Source organism: Nycticebus coucang, chromosome 13 (assembly GCF_027406575.1).
Source record: "Nycticebus coucang isolate mNycCou1 chromosome 13, mNycCou1.pri, whole genome shotgun sequence".
Lineage (NCBI taxonomy): Eukaryota > Metazoa > Chordata > Mammalia > Primates > Lorisidae > Nycticebus > Nycticebus coucang.
This window is the reverse complement of record NC_069792.1, coordinates 3,508,353-3,532,081: the sequence shown is the minus strand read 5'-3', so window position 1 is coordinate 3,532,081 and position 23,729 is coordinate 3,508,353. Positions and strand designations below refer to the sequence as shown.

The 23,729-nt window shown below is 40.8% G+C and overlaps 1 protein-coding gene across 4 annotated transcripts in view; it reads left to right on the top strand.

Moving 5' to 3' along the window:
- Positions 1 to 23,025, top strand: part of PCMTD1 (protein-L-isoaspartate (D-aspartate) O-methyltransferase domain containing 1) — an 87,705-nt gene extending 64,680 nt beyond the window's left edge. For 3 of the 4 annotated variants that reach the window (XM_053558707.1, XM_053558705.1, XM_053558703.1), the window contains 3 exons: positions 1,702 to 1,825; positions 11,695 to 11,763; positions 19,991 to 23,025. In XM_053558707.1, coding sequence (XP_053414682.1) covers positions 1,702 to 1,825; positions 11,695 to 11,763; positions 19,991 to 20,358 — 561 coding nt within the window. In that variant the 3' untranslated portion in view covers positions 20,359 to 23,025. The remainder of the gene's footprint in view (positions 1 to 1,701; positions 1,826 to 11,694; positions 11,764 to 19,990) is intronic. The other variant, XM_053558704.1, reaches the window with a different exon arrangement.
- The last annotated feature ends 704 nt before the right edge of the window (positions 23,026 to 23,729 follow it).

Genomic DNA, 23,729 nt, shown 5'->3' with positions numbered 1-23,729 from the left:
AGTGAAACCCTGTCTCTTAAAAAAAAAAAAGAAAGAAAGAAAAAAAAAATAATATATATATATATTAAAAAAACATTCCTGGGCCGAGTGCAGTGGCTCACGACTATAATCCTAGCACTCAGGGAGGCTGAGGCAGGGAGATTGCTTGAGCTCACAGGTTCGAGACCAGCCTGAGCAAGAGTGAGACCCCTGTCTCTAAAAATAGCTGGGCATTGTGGTAGGTGTCTATAGTCCCAGCTACTTGGGAGGCTGAGGCAAGAGAATTGCTTAAGCCCAAGAGTTTGAGGTTGCTGTGAGCTGTGACGCCATGGCACACCACTGAGAGTGACAAAGTGAGACTCTGTCTCAAAAAAAAAAAAAAAAAAAAAAAAAAAAAAAATTCCTGGAAAATGATACTCAAATGCTTCCAAGGTTTGGACTCCTAGTTAAACAATCTTTTCCTGTTTTCCTTTAACAGTGTGTTTTCAAATGTTTACTTTAAACATCATCAGTATTTTCTTAAACCTCAATTTTATACTACTATAGAAATGAATTGATAACGGTCTGCTTTTTATAGTAGCAGTTGAAGATATTCAACTTGAGCAAGTTGTATACCAAGCTTATTATTTTTCATCTATCTCTAGTGATTGTTATTTGTCCAGTTGGTAAAATTCCTAGTCCTTTGTAACAGTGTTTGTGAAATGCCAAATGGGTTTCTATTTAGAATCTGTATTTCTTTACCATCATAGAAGAGCATGATGTCAATTCGCTGTTTAAATAATCAAAACAGTTTTTTTTTTTTTTTTTTTGTAGAGACAGAGTCTCACTTTACTGCCCTCGGTAGAGTGCCGTGGCGTCACACGGCTCACAGCAACCTCCAGCTCTTGGGTTTATGTGATTCTCTTGCCTCAGCCTCCCGAGTAGCTGGGACTACAGGCGCCCGCCACAACGCCCGGCTACTTTTTTGTTGCAGTTTGGCCAGGGACAGGTTTGAACCCACCACCCTCGGTATATGGGGCCGGCGCCTTACCAACTGAGCCACAGGCGCTGCCCCAAACAGAGTTTTATTAACACAATGCTTCAGCCAAATACTGAGCCTATCTCAGAGTCATGTTTTGGGAGGCAGTGGCATGTGCGGATTGTGGTGGTACCTCCAGAGGCTGTCAGACCTCAGATCTAACAGCAGACTCCATTGGTTATATTTGGGTATCTCATTTGCATGGAAATGGAAATGTTTATCTTTATTTATTTATTTATTTTTTTTTTTGGAGACAGAGTCTCACTGTGTCACCCTTGGTAGAGTGCTGTGGCTTCACAGCTCATAGCAACGTCAAACTCCTGGGCTTAAGCAATTCTCTCGCCTCAGCCTCCCAAGTAGCTGGGAGTACAGGCGCCCGCCATAAGGCCCAGCTGTTTTTCTGTGGCAATTGTCATGGTTGCCCAACTGGCCTGGGCTGGGTTCGAACTCACTAGCCTGAGTGTATGTGGCTGGTGCCATAACCACTGCGCTATGGGCGCCAAGCCAGGAAATGTTTATCTTAACAGCAAAATTTTAGTTCCTTTTATATAACTTTATGGTAAATATTTACATGGAAGTAGTTCGGTTGCATGCTAAAGCAATTATATAACTCATTGACTGTTCCTTTCTCAAAACAAAAGTTTGACTGTTAAGTGATCACATTGCCAAGATTAAGCTGTTCTTTATTTTTTTTTTCTAAATAGTTAACACAGATTATGCGAACTGGACAAAACACTTGGGAAAGTAAAAATATCCTTGCTGTTTCATTTGCTCCGCTTGTGCAACCAAGTAAGAATGATAATGGAAAACCAGATTCTGTGGGACTCCGTAAGTTGCTCTTAATACATTCTGATTGAATCATCATTTATGGTGTTCACATGTGCTTGGGATCTAAGACTGTGTAATTATGAAGAAGTAAATAACTATGCAATAAGATATTAATAGATTTATTTAGCTTTTTTAAAAAAGCCATTATCTTGGCTCGGCGCCTGTGGCGACATATGAGACTCCTTCTCAAAAAAAAAAAAAAGAAAAAGAAAAAGTTTCAAGGAGGGAGTGATCATGGGGCTAGTGAGACTTTGAGAAAGAAGAGGAGAATGTGGTAGTAATTGGCTTTGCATATATCATAACCATTAAGTAAAATTCTTTACCAAAAATGAACCTCTAAGTTTTCTTTTTAAGTCAGTTTATTTCATAGGAATCTGGCTTTATAGAGAGTCTTAATTTTATTTTCAGTGTTCTACCCTCTTTTGAGCTGTGTAACTTTGGGACCTTTGTGGGTGTTTTTGAAAGTTATATGAAGTAATATTTGTGAAGTGCTTGGCATAGTGCCTGGCGTTTAATAATTGCTTCATAAAAAGTGATTTTGAAGTTTGAGAAGGTCAGTAAATTACACCTGTTTTTCTCTGCTTAAGTTTTTACCAAATAAAGAGATGGAGTTGGAGGTCAGATAGCTAGATACCAAAACGTCAGTTTTGTTACCAAGCAGAATAGGTAGGAGAATGTGGCTTATCTCTACAGCCTTCAATTAGACAGACTTAAATCAATTCAGTTATATGCACCATGGCAGTGTACGCTGTATATCATGGGTGAGCAGAGCCCGATCAGTGGTGTGAATCCTGGAGGAGTGTTGGCAAATACCAGAGGAAAGGAGAAGGGAATTAAGCCCACATGGCCAACTTCTTTTTACACACTTGGACTTTCGAGCCATCCCCCAGCCATGGGAAACAATGAGTGAGGTGATGCAGAGAGGCCCGCAAGGCTGTGTGGGGAGGGTTGCACTTTGCATCAGTGGCATGAAGGTTTCTCCATGTGAGTAACTTTATGAGCAACCTTCTCTAACAGGAGCTACAACATATGAATCCCAGGAGACTTGGTGACCACTCTTACCCATGAGATTCATAAGTTCTGACTCCATGCTCTTATTTTGATCTTATTTACAAAGAAAGTAAGGACGTAGCTCTAAAGAGTTTTGAAGCTTTCAGAAAATGTTATCAACCCTTTTTTGCAAATATACTCGGTGATACATGCTTTGGTTACCTACTAAAAGGATTTGAATCAGTGTATATAAAAAATATCTGTATAAAGCAAGAAAATTAAAAATAAGAATTATGAAAAATAAAAGATTATCAAAAGAGAGACTTATTTATTAGAAATGTGAAGTTACATCAGGCGTGGTGGCTCACGTCTGTAATCCTAGCCCTGTGGGAGGCTGAGGAGGGAGAATTGCTTGAGCTCAGGAGTTTGAGACTTGCCTGAGCGAGAGTGAGACCCCCGACTCCTAAAAACATGGAAAAACCCAGATGGGTGCCATGGCGAGTGCCTGTAATCCCAGCAGCTTCCTGAGGCTGAGGCAGTGGGATGCCCACAGCCCAAGTCTGAGGCTGCAGTGAGCTATGACGCCACTGCACTCTGCTCAGGGCATAGGGTGGGACTCTGTCTCAACAACAACAAAAAAGCAAAGAAATGAAAATAAAAAATAAGCAAGGAAATAAAAAACAAACAAAAGAAATGTGAAGTTACTCTGCTAAATTGTGAAATTTAAACTTCCTTCCAGTCCAGTCAAAAGGGGTCTGTGTTGGACACATAAAAGTGCAGGGCATTTCTTTCCAGTGCTAGAACCATGGGATTGTCACCTGTATTCATATGTACTGGGTGATTATTTCCATAAAGTCTGCTTTCAGCTGACTATAGATAACCTTTTGGCTTTATGGTGGGGCTCAGTCCTGATAAACCCACCATAAGTTGAAAACATTCCAAGTTAAAAATGCATTTAATGCTGTCAGCACAGCAGGTGGTCCCTGGCTTAACTGTGGTGCCATTTAGGGTGTTTGGACTTTAAAATATACATTCAGTAGAAACCCTAATTCTGTTAAAAAACTCACAAGCGGGGTTCGCTGTTGCTCGCTGCACAGGAACCCAATTCTGAGACAATGAGGATTGTCAGGGAGGAAAGGATTTACTTCAGAGGATGGTCAACCCAGGGAAGGCACAGGATACCTCAGATCCACCTCAGATTATCAGAGTTAGGGTCTTTATGGAGGTGACAATGGACGATGCACAGAGGGAGTCTACTCCTTGTGTGTTTGGGTGGAGAGCAGGGCGCGCAAGTTCAGTGGGGGAATCATGTTGGTTCATTCACCCCATGAACAGAAAATGGTGGGCAGATCCCTCGGGGGAGTGGGGTCGGGTGGTGATTTTAGTATTGTATTGAGCTGGAGGTTAATCTTGTTTATTCTTTCAGCCTTGTCGCAGGCTCAGTGGCTCTCGGTCACAATCTGTGGTGGAGTGTCGCTTATCTTGACTTTCTCTGGACATTCTGGTAGAGTAAGGTGCTGTGGTTATTTTAGGGCTGCAAGGAGGTTCTGCCGTTTTCTGGGAAAAACTCAAACAAATCGTATCGGCATGCAGAAAATTACAGAGTTGTGTTCAGCAGTTTGTACTGAGACCTCTGTGTCTCTTCTCTGATTTTTCTAAGACTGCCCTCGCGAGGTGACTGGAGGTGAGATAACGCTCACTGTTTTATCCCTGACCAGTCAGGGCCACTTAGCTGCCTGCTTCAGTTCTGATGTGAACATTGGAAACTCTTTTGGAATATGAGGGAGCTAAGACACTAGGGAATTGTTAAATTTTGTTATGAAACTGATCATAATTTCCCCTTTTGTTCATTCCTCAATCTTGGGGAATCTGGGCATCTATGAATCTGGTTACTTCCTGCTGGAGTATGGGGAAGTCGGGATTCAAGGAATGATAGTTTTGAACCTGTCGTTGAAAGTTTTCTTGAGTCATAGGTGAATGATGAAATGTTTCTAGTATTGTTACCTGAGTGTTTCTGCTTGCTGTTTTGAATATTGTAATTCACATTTAATTAATAAATTTGTTGTAAAGTAAATTAGGAAAATCTGTAGTAAGAGGAAAAGTCCGAGTTTTTAAGGTTCCAGAAGGAATAGAGCAAACATTTTGATGAATCCATGAAAATAGTTTTGAGAACCAGTCTTCTAATTCTAGGTCATTTCTGTCGACTTGTAATTGTAAAGCTTGTTGTCTGATTTTATCAACATGTGTTTCTACTTCTATGGAGGTATTTATGTAACTACAGCATGACAAGTTGGCTGTAATAGAAACACCTCCTTGCTGTGCTAGAGTATAGTCAAGAGCCATGTGATTATCAGGAACTTACTTGAGCTAAAGAGTTTAAGGATTTCTGCTGTGCAGTTATTGCTAATGCAGCCTCATTGGCAATTAATTTTAGTAAAAGGCGAAAGATTTATACGATCTGAAGAGAAGCCCGAGAACAGGCAATTAATTTTAAAGTTATGGATAGGTTGCGAAGCTTATGTTGATGGGCTGCCACTCCCTACCAGGGAAGTAGGGTGTGCCCTCAAAGCCATCCCCATCTGGGATTCCTCGGGGAAGATACTGTTTTGGGGCTTGCCAGATGGAATCTCCATCTAAAATTCCCTGGGTTTCTCTTGAAAGCACTTTTAGGGAACTAGTCCAATCTCTTCTGGACTGAGAAAGGGATGGTTGGAAATCCTAGCAAACAAGTGCCCCCCCATTGCCCAGCTGTTTAAACAATCATAAGCCCAAGAGGTTCTTCTTTTCCTCCACAGACAAAGATATATCCAAGGGGTGCACACAGAGTACCTGCTTCCATCTAAAGGTTCATAGAGTCATTTATGGGCAATATCAGGGTTAGATTTTTAAATCAGTGGTGTGTATGAGGGAGTTTTATCTTGTCCTTCTAGAAGTTGACAAGCTTTTAGTTTCCTAAACCTTTGGGGATACATTCTTTGTTAGCGTATTATGGCACAAATAGGGGTTCCATAATCTGTGTTAAAATGGTTAAAACATTTTTGTAAGATAATCTAGAAAGGATGGTGCAGAATAGACAGTGATAGATGAATTTTTACAATTGGTGGTTCATTCAGACCCATTGCCCAATAGAAGGTACACTCGTGAGAGTGTGGGTTCCCTGCACCACTTTGTACATAATATCTGATAATGGGCTAAGAAAGAAGCATGGGTCTTCTGAGTGTGGAATTATTAATAATATCCTATACGTGACTCCGGAAACAGGCTTTTGTCAGTTCAATGTATAGGAGGGCATGTTAGTGAAATTGTTTTTTGTTTTGTTTTGTTTTCAGACAGGGTCTTACTATGTCACCCTTGATAAAGTGCCGTTGAGTCAACCTCAAACTCTTGGGTTTAAGCGATTCTCTTGCCTCAGCCTTCTAAGTAGCTAGGACTACAGGTGCTTGCCACAACACGCGGCTTGGCTATTTTTTTTTGTTGTTGTTGTCGTTGTTGTTGTTTGGCAGGTCTGGGCTAGATTCGAACCTGCCAGCCCTGGTGTATGTGGCCGCTGCCCTAGCTGCTGAGCTACAGGCACTGAGCCACGTTAGTGAAATTGTATACAATTCACTTGTAGGGTAGAAAAGTCTTGTGCTGCACGAGGTTTGGGATGACAAACCCAGCAGCAAGACAAGTTAGCAGAGGATGTAATACCTTGAGAAATTCTGACTAAAGAGTTTTCTCTCCAGGCCAACAGAAGTCTCCAAAGAGCACATGAATTGTACAGAACTTTTAACTTCATGCTACTTATCTCTTTTTCTGTGGAAGAGAATCTTCAGGTCTTTTGGAGGATCGCAAGCCTGCTGGTCCTTCAGTCTCCATGAAGAGGGTGAACTCTGACTTGGTGTGTCAGTAGGGGTGCTTCTTTTATTTGAGTGTGCCAGGGTTTAACCCCTGAAAGTTTAACTGATGAATGTGTTGTCAGAAGCACCTGAAATGGGCCGGCCCACTGTGGCTGCGGTTGGTCTTCAGGGAGTTGGTTTCTCCAGGTTTCAGCAGCATCTTGCCTCCTGGCCTTATGGAACAGGGTGGGTCGGGTGGACGTCCCATCGGTTGGAAACTAGAACTTGTTGGAAGCAAACTTAGAAATACTATTCAGCATATTGCCGAGTTGTTTTACATATGAGCGAGCCTCTATCTCTGGGGACAGACAATCACTGGATGAGCTCTGTGTGGAAGCTTTTAGGAATGGTCTTCTATATAATATTTCAAGTGGGCTAAGTACCACCTTACTTCTGGGGGCCACCTGAATTCTCAACAGGGCAAGGAATAATGCTTTGTTGTAAGTTAAATTGGTTTCTTGACAAATTTTGGGAGAGAGTCCTTTTTATTTATTTATTTATAATTTTTTGGGACAGTCTCAAGCTGGCGCCCTGGGTATTGTGCCGTGGCGTCATAGCTCACAGCAACCTCCAACTTGGGCTCAAGTGATTCTCTTGTTTCAGTTTTTCTATTTTTAGTAGAGATGGGGTCTCATTTTTGTGCAGGCTGGTCATGAACTCGTGAGCTCAAGCAGTGCACCTGCCTCGGCCTCCTAGAGTGCTAGGAGTATAGGCGTGAGCCAGCGCATCTGGCCGGAGAGAGCCCTTTATAAAGTCCTAATCATTCGTTCAGCTTTCCCTGAAGATTGAGGTCTCCATGGTGAATACAATTTCCAATCAATGTCCAAAAATCCTTGATATTTCTTGAGTGATTTTGGCAACAAAAGCTGCTCCTTTATCATTTTGAAGAGTTGATAAAAGTCCAAATCTAAGAATAATTTCCTTTAAAAGAGCTTTGGGGACTTCTGATGCTCATTCAGTCTTGGTGGGGTAAGCTTCAACCCATCCTGAAAAATGTCAACAAAGACCAGCAAGTACCAAAAATTCCCAGGGACTCAGCATCATGGTAAAGTCTACCTGCCAGTTTTCTCCTGGGAAACGCCCTCTCTCCACATGTTCCTTCCTTTAGGAATGGTTGTGAATCTCTGGGAGGGGTTGGGTTGTTCCTTAAGCATATAGGGGAGCTCTGGATTACTTACTGTTTGAATAGTTCTTTGCAAGTGAAGCCCAGCCACATGAGGCTGTATCCACTGTATAAAACAGTCCAAAATGGGCTCAGCGCTCATAGCCCAGTGGTTATAGCGTCAGCCACAAACCGAAGCTGGTGGGTTCTATAACCTGGCCTGGGCCAGCTAAACAACAGTGACAACTGCAACAAAAAATAGCTCAGCTACTTGGGAAGCTGAGCCAAGAGAATCGCTTAAGTCCAGGAGTTTGAGGTTGCTGTGAGCTGTGATGCCACTGCACTCTACCAAGGGTGACATAATAACGCAACACTCTGTCTCAAAAAAAAAAAAAAACAAAAAAAAAAACCATGGTCCAAAATGAATACTTTGATGAATCTGCTCTACCACTGGTCTGACAAGAGCTTCAGGAGGGAGGACCTTCTCTTCCACATTTCTGAGCCACTTTTGATTATTACACATGGAGAACCCCCATTCTTTAGCTCATTCTAGATCTTTTTCAGAATACCAGGAATCATGTTTAGCAATCTGGATAGAGGGAATTAGAGTCAGTTGGCTATGAATTCGTCTGGCTGCTTTTTTTGCTTCTACATCTGCCAAAGTGTTGCCTTTTGATGTATGAGCATCTGTTTTCTGATCTCCCCTGTAGTGCATAAAAGTAAGAGATCTACGCGCTCTCCAAATAGCTCCGTGGACATGTACTACTATAAAGGCACATTCGGAATCGTTTAAATGTTGATGCTTTTACCTTTTCCATGGTGTAGGGCTCTGGTTAGTGCCATCACTTCTGCCTCTGGGCAGACATCCCAGTGGGTATGGCTTGTGCCTCAGTTACCCATTGGTTGGCGACCACAGCATACCCAGCTCTGTGTTGTCCATTTTCCTTGAAGCTGCTCCCATCTGTGAAGAACTCATATGGGTTTGACAAAGGCTGATCAGTTAAACCCAGGCAGCTGGAATAGACTTGGTCAATGATTTGAATACAGTCATGTATCGGGGACTGAGAATCTATAGGCAGCAAAGTGGTAGGATTCAAAGTGGAGACTGTCTTCAGAGTGACATTGGGATTATCTAACAAAGTGGCCTGGTATTTACCTAACTGACCAGCAGTTAGCCAGTATCCTCCCTTTTGTTCTAGTAGGGGTAACACGTAATGTGCTGTATGAACAGTTACCGGTTGTCTAAGTGTAAACTTTTCAGCTTCTTGTAAAATATCACAAGTAGCAGCAACTATTCTTAAACTTGTAGGCCATCCTTTTGCTGCTACATTTAATTATTTAGAGAAATAGGCCACAGGTCACTTATGAGTCCCTAAAGTTTGGGTTAATACCCGCAGTCCTATTCCTTGTCTTTCTTGGATGAACAGATCAAAAGGTTTACAGGAGTCCAGAGGCCTACTGTGGGAACAGTCATCAAGTTTTTCTTTAATGGTCAGAAAAGCCTTTTGACATTCTTGCATCCAGTTAAGGGTTTCTTTTTCCTCTCCCTTTAGGGCTTCATACAGGGGTGTGACTATTAGGTCAAAGCTTGGAATCCAGATCTGACAAAATCCTGCCATGCCTAGGAATCCTCGCAGTTGCTTGCGAGTAGTAGGGACTGCTGCTCTGTGTACAGCCTCCCTTTGACCTGGGAGGGGGTTCTGGGTCCTCTGGGATAATTCAAATCCCAAGTATTTCAGTGAGATCTGGGCCTTTTCTTTTTCTTTTTATTATTATAATAATTATTATTATTTTTGAGAGATAGAATCTCACTTTGTCACTCTCAGTAGAGTGCTGTGGTATCACAGCTCACAACAACCTCCAGGTCTTGGGCTTAGGCGATTCTCTTGCCTCACCCTCCCGAGTAGCTGGGACTATAGGTGCCTGCCACAATGCCTGGCTATTTTGTTGTTGTTGTTGTTGTTGCAGTTTGGCCGGGGCGGGTTTGAACCCACCACTCTTGGTATATAAGGCTGGTGCCCTAGTCACTGAGCCACAGGCGCCGCCCGAGATCTGGGCCTTTTCCTGCGACGTTTTCTATCTTTGTTTAGCAATGAAATTAAGTAGAATTATAGCATGTTGTCTTTATTCAGCTTTAGTCTTACTTGCAATTAGAATGTCATCTACATATTGTAAAATTACTTCTTTTTTAAGATTTACTTTTTTCAGATTTCTTGCCAGAATTTCTCCAAAGATGGTCAGAGTTTTTAAATCCCTGGGGTTGGGCAGTCCAATAGTACTGGTGTTTGATTTTTGTCTTTAAATCCTCCCATTCAAAAGCAAAGAGTTCTTGTGAATCAGGAGCAAGGGGAATGCAAAAGAAGGCATCTTTTAAGTCTAATACGGAAACCAAGCAAAGGCGTCAGAGTTGTGAGAAGCGTGTAAGGATTAGACACTAGTAGGTGAATGTCTTCTGTTATTTGGTTTATGGCTTTCCTGAACAAACTGATATTCTTGTGTTTCAGATTTTTTAACTGGTAGAATGGGAGCATTATAAGGAGAGTGGCAAGGTCAGAGAAGTCCATATTATAAAAATGCCATTGCTACAGGTTGAAGCCCTTCCTGGCTTTACCTTGACATGAACAGGGTTCACAAGTACCCTTCTAGGTGCCCTGGTAGCCCATCCCGCAGGGTTAACTTGATTGAGGACTTCAGCAGACAGCTCTTGAGGATCAGCCACAGGGTTACTGAAAGGTTACTTGAGCCTGTACTTTAGAGAGAAGATCCCGACCCAGCAGTGGAAGAGCGCATTCAGACATGCACAGAAAGCTGTGGGTGAGGGAAGCGTTTCCAACTGCATAGTCCAGTGGTTGGAGAAAGTGTTTTTGGTAGGGTTCCTCTGATACCCAGTTACCAGCCTTGAGTCTTTAGTAAGCTTAGCCAATTGAAGGTTTAATATTGAATATCTTGTACCAGGTGTCAATCAGGAAATCAATCAAATTTTCTCCCACTTTCATGGTTACCCTGGGCTCCCGCTGGGCGGTATTAATTATGACTGTGATTCCCATTGATTCTGAGGAGCCCATCATTCCATATCTTCTCCATTAAGTCTCATCAATTGTGTAGTAACTTCCTTATCATTTCTTTTCTATAATTTAGGGCAGTTCTTCCTCCAGTGGCCCTCTTCCTTGCAGTACGCACATTGGTCCCTCTTTAAGGGAGTTTTTCCTTTTGAGAGCACTGTTCCCCAGTTAGGGGATCCCCTAGAGTTTTTTGTCTGTCATTGTTTAGCCAGCTCCTGGTCTGTAAAGACCTTGTAAGCTACATCAACTAAACGAGGTAGGAGTAAAGTGAGAACCACTTCTAACTCCTGTAACTTTTCCTGGATATCAGGCCTATTTTGGCTAATAACGCTCAGGTTAATTGGTCTCAGATTATGAGGATTTTCTGGATCTATGTCAGTATACTTCCAATAAGCCTCCATAATCCTTTCTACGGAGGCTGATGGATTCTCATTTATTTCCTGCCTCATTTCCTGAGCCTTGTTTTATGCCCAGCCAGAATGCAGTCTTGAAAGTGTTGTATCTTATCTCTGTCTTGTGTTGGGACAAGCTGAGTTGGCTTCAGTTTTCACCTGGTTGTTTGGATCTTGTGAATGTAAAAGCCTCTTCTGGTGCCTTCTCTAGGACAATGCGACTCTCCTCAGAGGCTAGCAGTATATTAGGCAAACTCTGGACATCTGCCCATGTAGGATGGTATGTAATGAAAATAGATTCACATAGATCAGTCGTACATTTTGGGTCATCCTGGTAGGCAGGGTTAGTTATTCTGTTTCCAGTTGTATAAATCAGAAGTGGGAAAAGGGTTATAAATCTACATTAATCCAACAGATTGCCCATCTTCATTTATTCCTCTTATAGGAATTTGTCTCAGAGGAAATTGCCCTGCTGGGAAAAAGGGAGGAGCCCGATCACATTGTACCTTGCCTGGTACGTGAAGGAGAGACCGTGTCCTCTGGCTTCACTTTATCTTTCTTAGAGAAGGAAGAAAGTGAGGAGAAATAGATGGGGGAGTCACTAGGGAGGGGGTGGGGGGGAAGAAGGAGGTTCTGAGTTATAAGGTGGGGACAGGAGAATTAGGAAGAGAAAGTTTAATAGGAGTTGGGGCAGCTGTTGGAGCTGCTGCCACAGCCAGAATGGCTGCCCTGAGGTCGTCTTCATCATGGCTGTTTCCTTCCAGTGGCAAGATGGGGTTCCTAGGTTCTGCTTGTTTTTCCCCAGTCGTCATCTTCTTCTTTTTTTTTATTTTAGAGACAGAATCTCACTTTGTCACCTTCGGTGGAGTGCTGTGTCATCACAGCTCACAGCAATCTCTAGCTCTTGGGCTTAGGCGATTCTCTTGCCTCAGACTCCTGAGTAGCTGGGACTGTAGGTGTCCACCACAACAGCCGGCTACTTTTTGGTGGAGTTTGGCCGGGGCCGGGTTCAAACCTGCCACCCTCGGTATATGGGGCCAGCACCCTACTCACTGAGCCACAGGCACTGTCTGTCCCCAACCTTCTTGAAAGCTTCTGCTGTTTGCATTAGAACCTTACATTTAACCTGGTTTGGCTTGTTTTGTACAAAAGAATAAAAGACTGTACGTAAGGGATTTCATCCTACTTTCCAATTCAGTGACAAAACAAATTCAGTTGGAGTATATAGCATTATAGTCCATTGGGTTATAATGCCATATTTCCTCAGACCCACGTGAGTACTTGGGCCAGACAGTATTACACAAATATATTAATTTTTTTTCATAGACTCATAACTGTATTGACTGGTTTTGAAGAGTGCAACCCAAAAGGCTGTATTCAGGAACTGAATTCTTATTTCCCATAACTACAGACAAACAATCAACACTCATACTCCAAATCAGACAGACTGCAAGACCAACAAATAAGCCTAAATAAAGAGTGCCAAACACAAACGGTCAGAGGTCCTGCCCTCCCAGGTGGCCAAGGTCTCCAGCTCAAATGTAAATCTCAGAGAGAGACTGCGAATGGAGGGAGGAACCCAGAGGTCCTGCTCTCCCAGGTGGCCGAGGCCTACGGCCCAAGTTGGAATCTCAGAGAAATCCCCAATGGAGAGAGGAGTCTCCACTGTGCAAACCTTCAAACAGCACTCCTGTCCAGATGCAAACGCCAAAACCCAAAGGTCAAAGTGCATTCTTCCCTGACAATCAGAGATACATTTGGAGCTGGAGACAGCGAAGCCCGTGGGAGAAGACAAAGCCAACCTCCAGCAGAATTCAACCGGGTAGCTGCTAGGGCGTCCTTGAAAACTCCTTCCACTCCACAGCCGCCAAGCCACAAGCAGTGGTCCTTTCAGCACAACAGGTGGTCCCTGATGTAATTGTAGTTCTATTTAGGGCTTTAAAATACTCATTCAGTAGAAACCATGATTCCGTCATGAGACGTAAGGGGTTCCTGGACTTAAAGTGGGGTTACCTCCCAATAAACACACTGAAGTTGAAAAATCCTAAGTGGAACCATTGTTAGTTGGGGACCATCTGTATTCTTTATATAGTATTTATACTATATTTTACTGTAGTGTAGACTAGACTATAGTTACTGGGTTCGTACTTAAACTTCTGGCTGAAAGCAATAATAACAAAGTAAGACTGTTTTCTCCCATTTTTTTAAACATTAGAATTATAGATTATTTACAGCAACTTTGTCCTAACTAGACAGAAAGCAATAAAAAAGAAGTAATAGAAAAACATTTTTGGACACAGCTTTGCTTTGGCATCCTGCACGTCTTATACAAGCACACGTATAGAATCCCCTTACTCACAGTTAAAACAGCTGAGCAGCAGCTGCTCAACTTTTGTACTTTGTAATTGACACCTTTAAAATCTTCAAAATTTTATCAGTAGTTCAATTTTATCATTTGCTTTTTTATCTAACAGTTTTCCTAATTTACTTTCCTTTAGAAGAGTCTTGATTGTAAGGCTTCATAATAACGTAATTCATGAAAGGGAGGGATAATATGCTTTACACGAGCACTCTCCCTTCTCCCTTGTTTTGAGGGTGCCAACACAAACAGATCTAAGTAGCTGATAAGACTGTCACTGGTTGGGCTGAACAGCATTTATAACTGGCAATGTCAAACAGGAAAAAAATCAGGGGGCGGGGAGGAAAAGTCTAAATTAAAAAAAAAAAAACCATCATACTTCTGAAATACTCCATATTTACAGATGAAATAATATGTCTAAAGTTTTCATCAAAATAATCTGGGTTGGGGGTGGACAGAGGATGGGATGTTGATGAAATAAGATTAGCCGTGAGTGGTAATTATTAAGAAGGTAGGTATCAGTCGTATAGAGGTTTATTATGTTATCGACTCTCTTTTTCATGTATACAGTAGTCCCTTTTATCCTCGGGGGATATGTTCCATGACACCTACCCCACACACACACACACAAGTGGATGCCTGAACCTGCAGATAGTACTGAACATTACATATTCTATTTTTTTTTTTTTTTTTTTTTCGTAGAGACAGAGTCTCACTGTACCGCCCTCGGGTAGAGTGCCGTGGCGTCCCACGGCTCACAGCAACCTCTAACTCCTGGGCTTATGCGATTCTCTTGCCTCAGCCTCCCGAGTAGCTGAGACTACAGGCGCCCGCCACAACGCCCGGCTATTTTTTTTTTGTTGTTGTTGCAGTTTGGCTGGGGCTGGGTTTGAACCCGCCACCCTCGGTATATGGGGCCGGCGCCCTACTCACTGAGCCACAGGCGCCGCCCACTATTTTCTTTTCTATGTCATAACCAAGGCAGCTACTAAGTGAGTAAGAGGTAGATGGTATAAACTGTGTGGATATGGGTGACAAAGAGATGATGCATGTCCACAGCCACATAGCATAAAATTTAATCACACTTTAAACTTACAAATTGTTTATTTCTGGAATTTAACCATTTAATATCTTCAGATCTTGGTTGACCATAAGAAAAACCATGGAAAGCAAAACTAAAGGTAAGGGAGCGGGAGGGAGGACTGCTGTATTTGAAAGTTTCCACAATAAAAAAGTCATCACCAACCAAGAGTAATTTATAAAAATGACTTAGGAATTATGTGAGTAAAAATGCAAAGCTTCCTATAGTAATATTCATAGAATGAAGAAAGTTTTAAAAATTGATATTTACCAAAATTTAATAGGATGCGTAGGGAATAAGGACAAGTTTTCTGTTAAAATACATCAAAATAGCTTTCTTTTCAATGGACATTATAATTATAGGAAGTTAAAATGTGAAAGAGCCAGCACAAAAAAACCTAAAAATAATACACAAGCAAATCCTTTGTATCTTGTAGCAAAAAAATTGCTTATTAAACAGCTTACTACAATGGAGTTATAATTCTTCCTCTGATTCATCACTAATTTTATTCAACTTTAAAGTCACATTTCTTTCTGTGTTTTTTTAGAAGAGGATAGAAGACATTCTTCTTCTTTTTTTTTTTTTTTTTTTTTTTTTGTAGAGACAGAGTCTCACTGTACCGCCCTCGGGTAGAGTGCCGTGGCGTCACACGGCTCACAGCAACCTCTTAACTCTTGGGCTTACGCGATTCTCCTGCCTCAGCCTCCGGAGCAGCTGGGACTACAGGCGCCCGCCACAACGCCCGGCTATTTTTTGGTTGCAGTTTGGCCGGGGCTGGGTTTGAACCCGCCACCCTCGGCATATGGGGCTGGCGCCCTACTCACTGAGCCACAGGCGCCGCCCGATAGAAGACATTCTTAATATAAGAATACATTGTTTACGGTTTCGAGACAGGAGACTTCATAAATTTTGGAACTGCATCTCATTGAACTGTGTGAAGATGGTGCTTTCGGAGGTCAAAAAAAGGCCCCAAATCATCAGTTTTATATGGTTCAAATTTTTTTTTCAATGTTTGTTAACAAAAATGAAAGTCCTGACTCCTAGGTTCCTATAAAATCTGTATAGAGCCTAACTTTTGGAAAACAAATGGCACTTAAATGTTAAGCAATAACCTTAACTGCAATTTTGGAATAAAAGCTTAAATTTAAATAAATTTTTATAGCAGTCAAGACTAGTTTTGTCTCATCCATTAAATCCCTGTCTCATAACTGGCAGCATTAGAAACAGGGAGTGAGTGTAAGGAATAAAGATTATGGAAGATGTTGGCAGGGTAGCTTGAGAATTATCTAAAAGTTTGTGTCATTCAAAAGAACTTTTAAATGACAATGTGGATGCTATTTTAGGACTTTTGATACTAGAAGCTAATGAAGTCAAGTCTGAATCTTTTTCTGTGCTGGGTCCAATTGGTTCTTCATGATAGTTTAGGACTGAAAAGTTCATCCCTAGAATAGCACAGAGTTTTGGCAGAAGAAGAATGTAATTCACATAAAGTGTTGACAGACAATACCAGTAATGTGAGAGAGGTTCAAGAGCAAAGACCAGCTGAAAAGACTAATGGAGTTTCTATTTCCTGGCTCCTTTATAATTTCCAAAACATTTTTTGGAATGTTCCTTTTGCAGAACTCTCTCAAGCTTAGGCCTTCCCCTCCCCCATCTCTACTTCCTCCCAGAGGTCTCTTTCAGCTCTCTCTTTGCATGTCTTGAAGGGCTGATGCCATGAGATTTCTTTCTCTAGCCTCAGCCTTCCCCCTGAGCTCCGGCGGTCAACTACTTATGGTTGGAAAAGCAGCATAAACTCTGCAGTCACACACCTGCATTCAGGTGCCGCCTCAGTCACTTACAACCTCAAGCAAGTTATATAACTTTGTAGCATTAAATGAATTATTATATATAAAACATTAAAAATGGTGATGATATGTACTAGTCTAATTTGGATATTTACTAGACATCTCAAATTTAATAGAAGCAAAACACGTTAATTTTCTTTTTTTTATTATGAAATCATAGCTGTGTACATTAATGCGATCATGGGGCACCATACACTGGTTTTATAGACCATTTTGACACATTTTCATCACACTGGTTAACATAGCCTTCCTGGCATTTTCTTAGTTATTGTGTTAAGACATTTACATTCTACATTTACTAAGTTTCACATGTACCCTTGTAAGATGCACCGTAGGTGTGGTCCCACCAGTCACCCTCCCTCTGCCCACCTTCCACCTCCCTCTCCCCCTTCCCCCTATTCATAGGTTATAACTGGGTTACAGCTTTCATATGAAAGCCATACATTAGTGTCATAGTAGGGCTGAGTACCTTGGATACTTTTTCTTCCATTCTTGAGATACTTTACTAAGAAGAATATGTTCCAGCTCCATCCATGTAAACATGAAAGAGGTAAAGTCTCCATCTTTCTTTAAGGCTGCATAATATTCCATGGTGTACATATACCACAATTTATTAATCCATTTGTGGTTCGATGGGCACTTGGGCTTTTCCCATGACTTAGCAATTATGAATTGGGCTGCAGTAAACATTCTGGTACAAATATCTTTATTGTAATGTGATTTTTGGTCTTCTGGGTATATACCTAGTAGAGGAAATATGTTCATTTTCTTGTCCTCAATCTATTCTCCTCTCTCTTATATCAGTAATTAGCATCTACCCAGTTGCTCAGGCCACTGTCCTCCACTACCAGTCCATTTCCATCCTCACATTTGTCCATTTCTCTCGTCTACACTCCCACTCTCACGCCAACGCGTAGTCATATTTTTTGTGGACTACTGATGTGTTTCAGCTGACCTCCTGCTGCAGACTGTGCTGCGCCAACCTGCGCCAACCTGCCTTCAGCTCCTGTTAGTAGCGCTTTGCTACTTCCTCTGTCCCAAGAGGTGAACATGGATGGTGCTTCTTATCATTTAGATCCTAGCTTGCTCATGACATTCTGAGGGAGACCTTTGTGACTCCCCAGTCAAAAGCAGCCATACTCTCAAGTCACATTCCATCATATCATTAGTTTCTTTATACCTATTTATTTTTTATAATTGTTTTTCATTTACCTACTTTTTTTTTTTTTTTTTTGTAGAGACAGAGTCTCACTTTATGGCCCTCGGTAGAGTGCCGTGGCCTCACACAGCTCACAGCAACCTCCAACTCCTGGGCTTAGGCGATTCTCTTGCCTCAGCCTCCCGAGTAGCTGGGACTACAGGCGCCCGCCACAACGCCCGGCTATTTTTTGGTTGCAGTTTGGCCGGGGCTGGGTTTGAACCCCTCACCCTCGGTATATGGGGCCGGCGCCTTACCGACTGAGCCACAGGCGCCGCCCCATTTACCTACTTTGACCCCAACCATATAAGCTCATGAGTACAGGGAATATAGTCTTCATAGTCTGAATCACCCACCGTACCTAAATGGGTTTTTTAATAGTGCCTGGTGTATAGTTTAACAGATATTTACTGAATGAGTATTAAACAGCTTTGTGAACAATTTTGGGAGGTAGGCAGAGCAGGTGGTATTTTACACTATTTTAACATACAAGGAATGAGATCTCACATCTGTTGTTGCTTATGCATATTCATAAAATTTATTGGTGGCCGAAGCAGCATTTGAACTCAACTACTTGTATGATTTCATTTCCACTACATGTACTTGGAGTAGGTCAAGCCCAGTAGAGTAAATGGTTTCTAGCTGAATGTGCCCCTTTGGCTCTTAGGAGTTCTTTCCTTTTCAGGTTCCAGTAGGGTAGTGAAAAAAGGGAGCCTGACATTTTGTAGTGGACTAGTGGATATGTGCTAAGGAATCTTTGAATGGGGTTTGAAAGTCTCCCATTCTGAAGTTTATGAAAAACCACATCGACTTCTGTAGGGTGTGTCTGATACGTGGTTGGACACACCCCCAAATTCTGTGTTTGGTGGCAGGTGGTCAGGGAGCAGGCTGTGAGCCGGGGGTGCTGTGCCCAGTGCACATGGCTCAGCAGGAAGAACAGACAACCACAGGCCCTGCCCTCCCAGAGCTCCCCCTCTAAAGGCAAAGGTGGACCATATAGAGATAACTAAAGAAGGCAGAATTTCAAATGTCAGAAAGGTCTGGAAAGGGGATATGCAGAAAAGAGAACTGAGAGTGAAGGCACAAGAAAAATAAATGAGGGAGATTTTTAATGCTTCTTAGCCGGGGAGGGTTGTGTGATGTTGTTATTGTTGTTATTACTAGTTTTTGAGACCGTCTCATTATGTCACCCTAGGTAGAGTGCTGTGCTATCACAGCTCACAGCAACCTTAAACTCTTGGGCTTAAGTGATTCTTGCCTCACCCTCCCCAGTAGCTGGGACTACAGGTGTCCGCCAGAAGGCCAGCTGTTTTTTTGTTGTTGTTTTAGTTGTCATTGTTTTTAACAGGCCCAGGCTGGGTTCGAATGTATCAGCCCCAGTGTATGCGGCCGGCATCCTAACGGCTGAATTACTGGTACCGAGCCTATTGTTACTGTTTTTTATTCATTTTCAGATATTTGAGAAGGATCCTTGATGATAGTATTATTTCTACAGGGATGGAAACTAGGAGAAATTAATTTTAGAAGGGGTATGCAGAGTTTATTTCTCTGTGTGTAAAGGATTGGAACAGGCCACCAAGGAAAAGTATATGGTTTTAGGGTTACGCATTTATATTTGTGGGAGATAAGACTAAAGCAGACAGGAGATATATTCTGATTCCATGATGTGTTTATTATGAGTAAATATCATTGCCTTTAAAAAGTCTGTGGTATTTCTTTGGGCTAATCATATTCATAGCATGATTTCCGATGGACCTTTGCTGTGAGCCAGTTCTTGACACTTACTGACTTACAGAAAGAAGGGTGTGTGTACGTAAAAGTGATAGGTTTCGAGTTCAGATGGGTAGTGATACAAATGTTGGTTTGGGGTTTGTTTTTTTTAATATAGTTTTTTTTGTAACATCAAAAAATATAAAAGTGTATTCAGGATAAAGTCAGTCTCCTGTTCTTGTCCTCTGATCACTTAGTTCTTACATAATTCACACATACCCTGTTTCTAAATTCTTACCTTTCCAGAGGATTTTCATGCATATAAATGGCAACACCCTCCAGGCTGCATGTTTCACCTCTGTGCTGTCCACTCTGGTCAGCACTGAACAGTGCTGCTTGGCGTGTCCCGAAACCTTTGTTAGAGGAAAGTCAGTTTTATACTTTCTATGTTTTTAAAAATTTGCTAAGAAACATGTTTTGTTCTGTGAGGAAATGAACAATATATGTATAATGTTTTATGTTTTGTGTTTTCTTCTTTGTTTTTAGCCCCCTGTGCTGTCAGGAATCTACAGGACTTGGCTCGGATTTACATTCGACGCACACTTAGAAATTTCATCAATGATGAGATGCAGGCCAGGGGGATTCCTCAAAGGGCTCCACCCAAGAGGAAAAGAAAGAGAGTTAAACAGAGAATTAACACATATGTGTTTGTGGGTAATCAGCTGATTCCTCAGCCTCTAGACAGTGAGGAGGATGAAAAAATGGAAGAAGATAACAAAGAAGAGGAGGAGAAAGATGCCAGTGAGGCCGTGAGGCCCGAGGAGCCTCCTCAGAATTTACTGAGAGAGAAGATCATGAAGCTGCCCCTCCCTGAATCTTTAAAAGCTTACTTGACATATTTTAGAGACAAATAACTTAGATCAAGAAGGAAGAATGCCTACTGATAATTCCTTTAGTCTTGAAAATGTAGCGTTTGTTAGGAGTTAAGAAAGAGTTATTTCTTTGATCAGAGTGAATTGTAGTGGATTCTGTCAGTAACAAAAATGATGTATTCAGTGATTAAAAAAATTCCCTTTTATAAAATATATTTTTCTTTAAATCTTGGGAAAATGGTGTTTTAACTCAGTGATTTGAAAGTAGAATGCAGCAAAGTCAAGGCTTTGTGTACTACAAATCGTTTTGTGATTCCTTACAGATTTGTAGTGGTATGGGTTAGATTTAATTTTATATAAGATTAAATAATTGTAAAGCTTATATAATCTGATCCGAGTTGCAGTTTGCATTTCCTCTATGAAGCTATTATCTAATGAGGATGTCAAGAGCTTTGTTAGCGCCATTGCCTTTTGTTGCGATTGCTATTGCTGAGTTGCTGTAGATAGATTCCGGGCAATAATAAGTGCAATAATACTACAAAATAGTGAATAATTTAGCTTTAAACCCTCCCACAAATTTCATGAGATTTTACAGCCCTGCTACTTTTGCTTTCCAATCTGTTGCCAAAAAATACAGGTTAAAAAAAAATTTGCTTCTCTCGTAGAGATTTTAAGAGCACAGCAAGTGACTATGACAGTACAAAGTGTATCCTTAATACAGCTCTTAGTCTGTGTGGCCCCTTTACATTTTCACTTTTTAAAAATGAGGTTACCGCTCTATGAAAGACAGTATATTTAGGATTTTTTTTCTGTAGTAGACCGTATAAAGTATTTGGTTTAAAAAAATCATTGTTGTGTGAATGAAGGCGCAGGAGCGATGACCACGTTCCTGGATGGCTCTAGGCGGCGCAGGGCCGCAGCAGGGCTGGTCAGCAGGGCTGGTCAGCAGATGCACTTTAGCAGACGGAACTTCTAGTTCATCTGAATCTTTGTCGTTGACAAGGCAGGGCCATGGGAGCTTTCTAGTATGAGAAATACTCACAGAAACTGTATGTAGATGCTTTTTGTTTCGAAAGTATGAGTCAGAATCATTAAGTATACTCTTTGGGACCTATGCCACATTCATTTAACTTCTTCCCATTTTTTTTGACATTTCTTTTGGTAAAATTATAATGGTTTTCATTTTTTGCTTAATATCACATAATCTACGATTTGAGGTTGTTGTTGCTTATCAGTAATAAAACAGGTAGTAAATGCCATTATTCTTTTATTTTCCTAGTAAGGCCTGATGGCGGTCATTCCTTATTAAGAAAGTGTACTATGTAACATATTTACTACTTACTGTTACATGGATTCTGTGTGTCTTAAAGGAAAAAATCTGAAAGTATCTCTTACTACCCAGCATTGCTATTACAGTAGTTCAGATTTTCTTAAGGAAACCCAATCAGTGTATTTTGAAAGGATATCATTTCTCTGCTAAGCCAGATATATCGTTTCAAAAATCTCAGCTTCAACAATTCCACATATTTAAAAACAAGTGTTTTAAATATTCTAAGCATGAAATTTTTCCATGAGGATATTTTAGTAATGTGAAAGATAATTTCATGGAAAGTATTTGCTTTCTACCTGTGGTGGGGGCGAGGTGTGGAATGGGGGTATCTCTACACCTTGTACTAAGTGTATCTCTACATTATAGTAAGCTATTATTATTAGGAAGTGCCCCATGTAATTTCTATCTCAAAGAAAAAAATGAGTTTCATATTATTGTAATCTGTTAGAAATGTTCATTTTATTTTGAATTCAATGTTCGTTTTAGAAGTTGAATCTTGAATTTCTTATGACCACTTGTTTTTAAGCTATGAAACCTGGGAGGAGGTTTCATTTTCCCCCGTCTCCCTCCTGCTTTTGTGTTGGAGCTGGTGTCCAAATATGTAATGATGCATATTCTTAAATGATGATTTTACTATTAAGGAGAGAGTTAAGGATATATTTGAAGATTGACTTCTTCAGATTGTCTTTCATTCTTTGACCTTGGCAGAGTGTACCGTAGATTTTCATGATCGTTGTATTATTTTGTCATTGAAAAGTATCTTTTGTGTTTTCAAATATGCTCATTTTATAGTTGTGACTTTATCATTGACTTTAAGAGGTAGAAATAAAAAAATGAAAATTCAAGTGAAAACCTTTTTATCTAGTAATGCTGATATATTAGAATATTTTGGTTTTGTGTTTATTTTTTAATGAATTCATGTTTACTTGGGTATGGGAAATTATGCTCTGTAGGTGTAGTAGTAGCAAATGAAGATGAAGTAAAAGTAAGTGAAAATGATGGGGGAATATAGTTGTGGAATAGCCAGATGAAACAATGGTTACCGTCTAATTTAGGCCTTTATTTTGCAGATGAGAAAATAGGCCTAGAGAGGCGGCATGTTTTGCCTAAGATACATAGAATATAAGGCCTGAAATAGCGTTCAGCACCAGATGACTCCCAAGAATCTGTCAAATCCACACTGCTTATTGGTCAATATATTCTAGTATTAATAAAGAAAAATGTTATTTAAAATAGCATCCAGAGTGGTTAAAATAAAGTACAGAATGAGTTAAGTATTGATTTCTAGCCATTTGAGATGGTAAAAGTGAAGCAAAGCCTGTTAAATTATTGGAAGACTTGGAAATTATTTTAAATAAACAATTACACATAATTAAGCATTCTCCGCAGTGGCCTGCTTTCCTTTTTCTTCTTTTTTAATTTAGATAATCTCAGTACAGTTGTGGATAAACGCTGACTTATGGTATTCAGTCGTCTGTATTTGGACATACTACTTCCTTTTGATTGTTTACATCTTTGAGTATAGAGTTTTAAAAAAATATTTTAAAAAAATATGTGGTAGAGGTGAAGGATATTTATGTTATATAAGTGAAGCACAGGAGTAATCCAGTGTACAGGTAGGTACGTACCTGTCCCTCTCCCACCAGGTTCGGCTACTGGTGATACCAGGCTGTGGTCCCTTCCCAAACTCATCTCCATCTCTCCCTTCTCAGGAGTAATCCTGAAGGAGAATGTCTAGGACTAGAATTACTGCATCACAAAAAATGTTCATATTCACCTTTATCTAGAGGGGGCAGATCAGTTTTTCAAAGTAGCATTAACAACATTTATACTAGAAATAGTCAAATGTTCCAGTTATTCTACAACCTCACCTACGCTTGACGGATATTTTTGCGTTTGGTAGCATTGTTACTACTAAGAAGGTTACTTGTTAAGGAAGTTTTTTGCTTTAATACATTTCTTGGTTTTAGGGGTTTTTTTTCCTATAAAGTGCCATTCAAGTCTTTTGTAAACTTTTTCGCTGGATAGTTTCTTTTCAAAATTGATTTGTAGGGATTTTTTTTTTTTAATTGTAGTCTGGTTA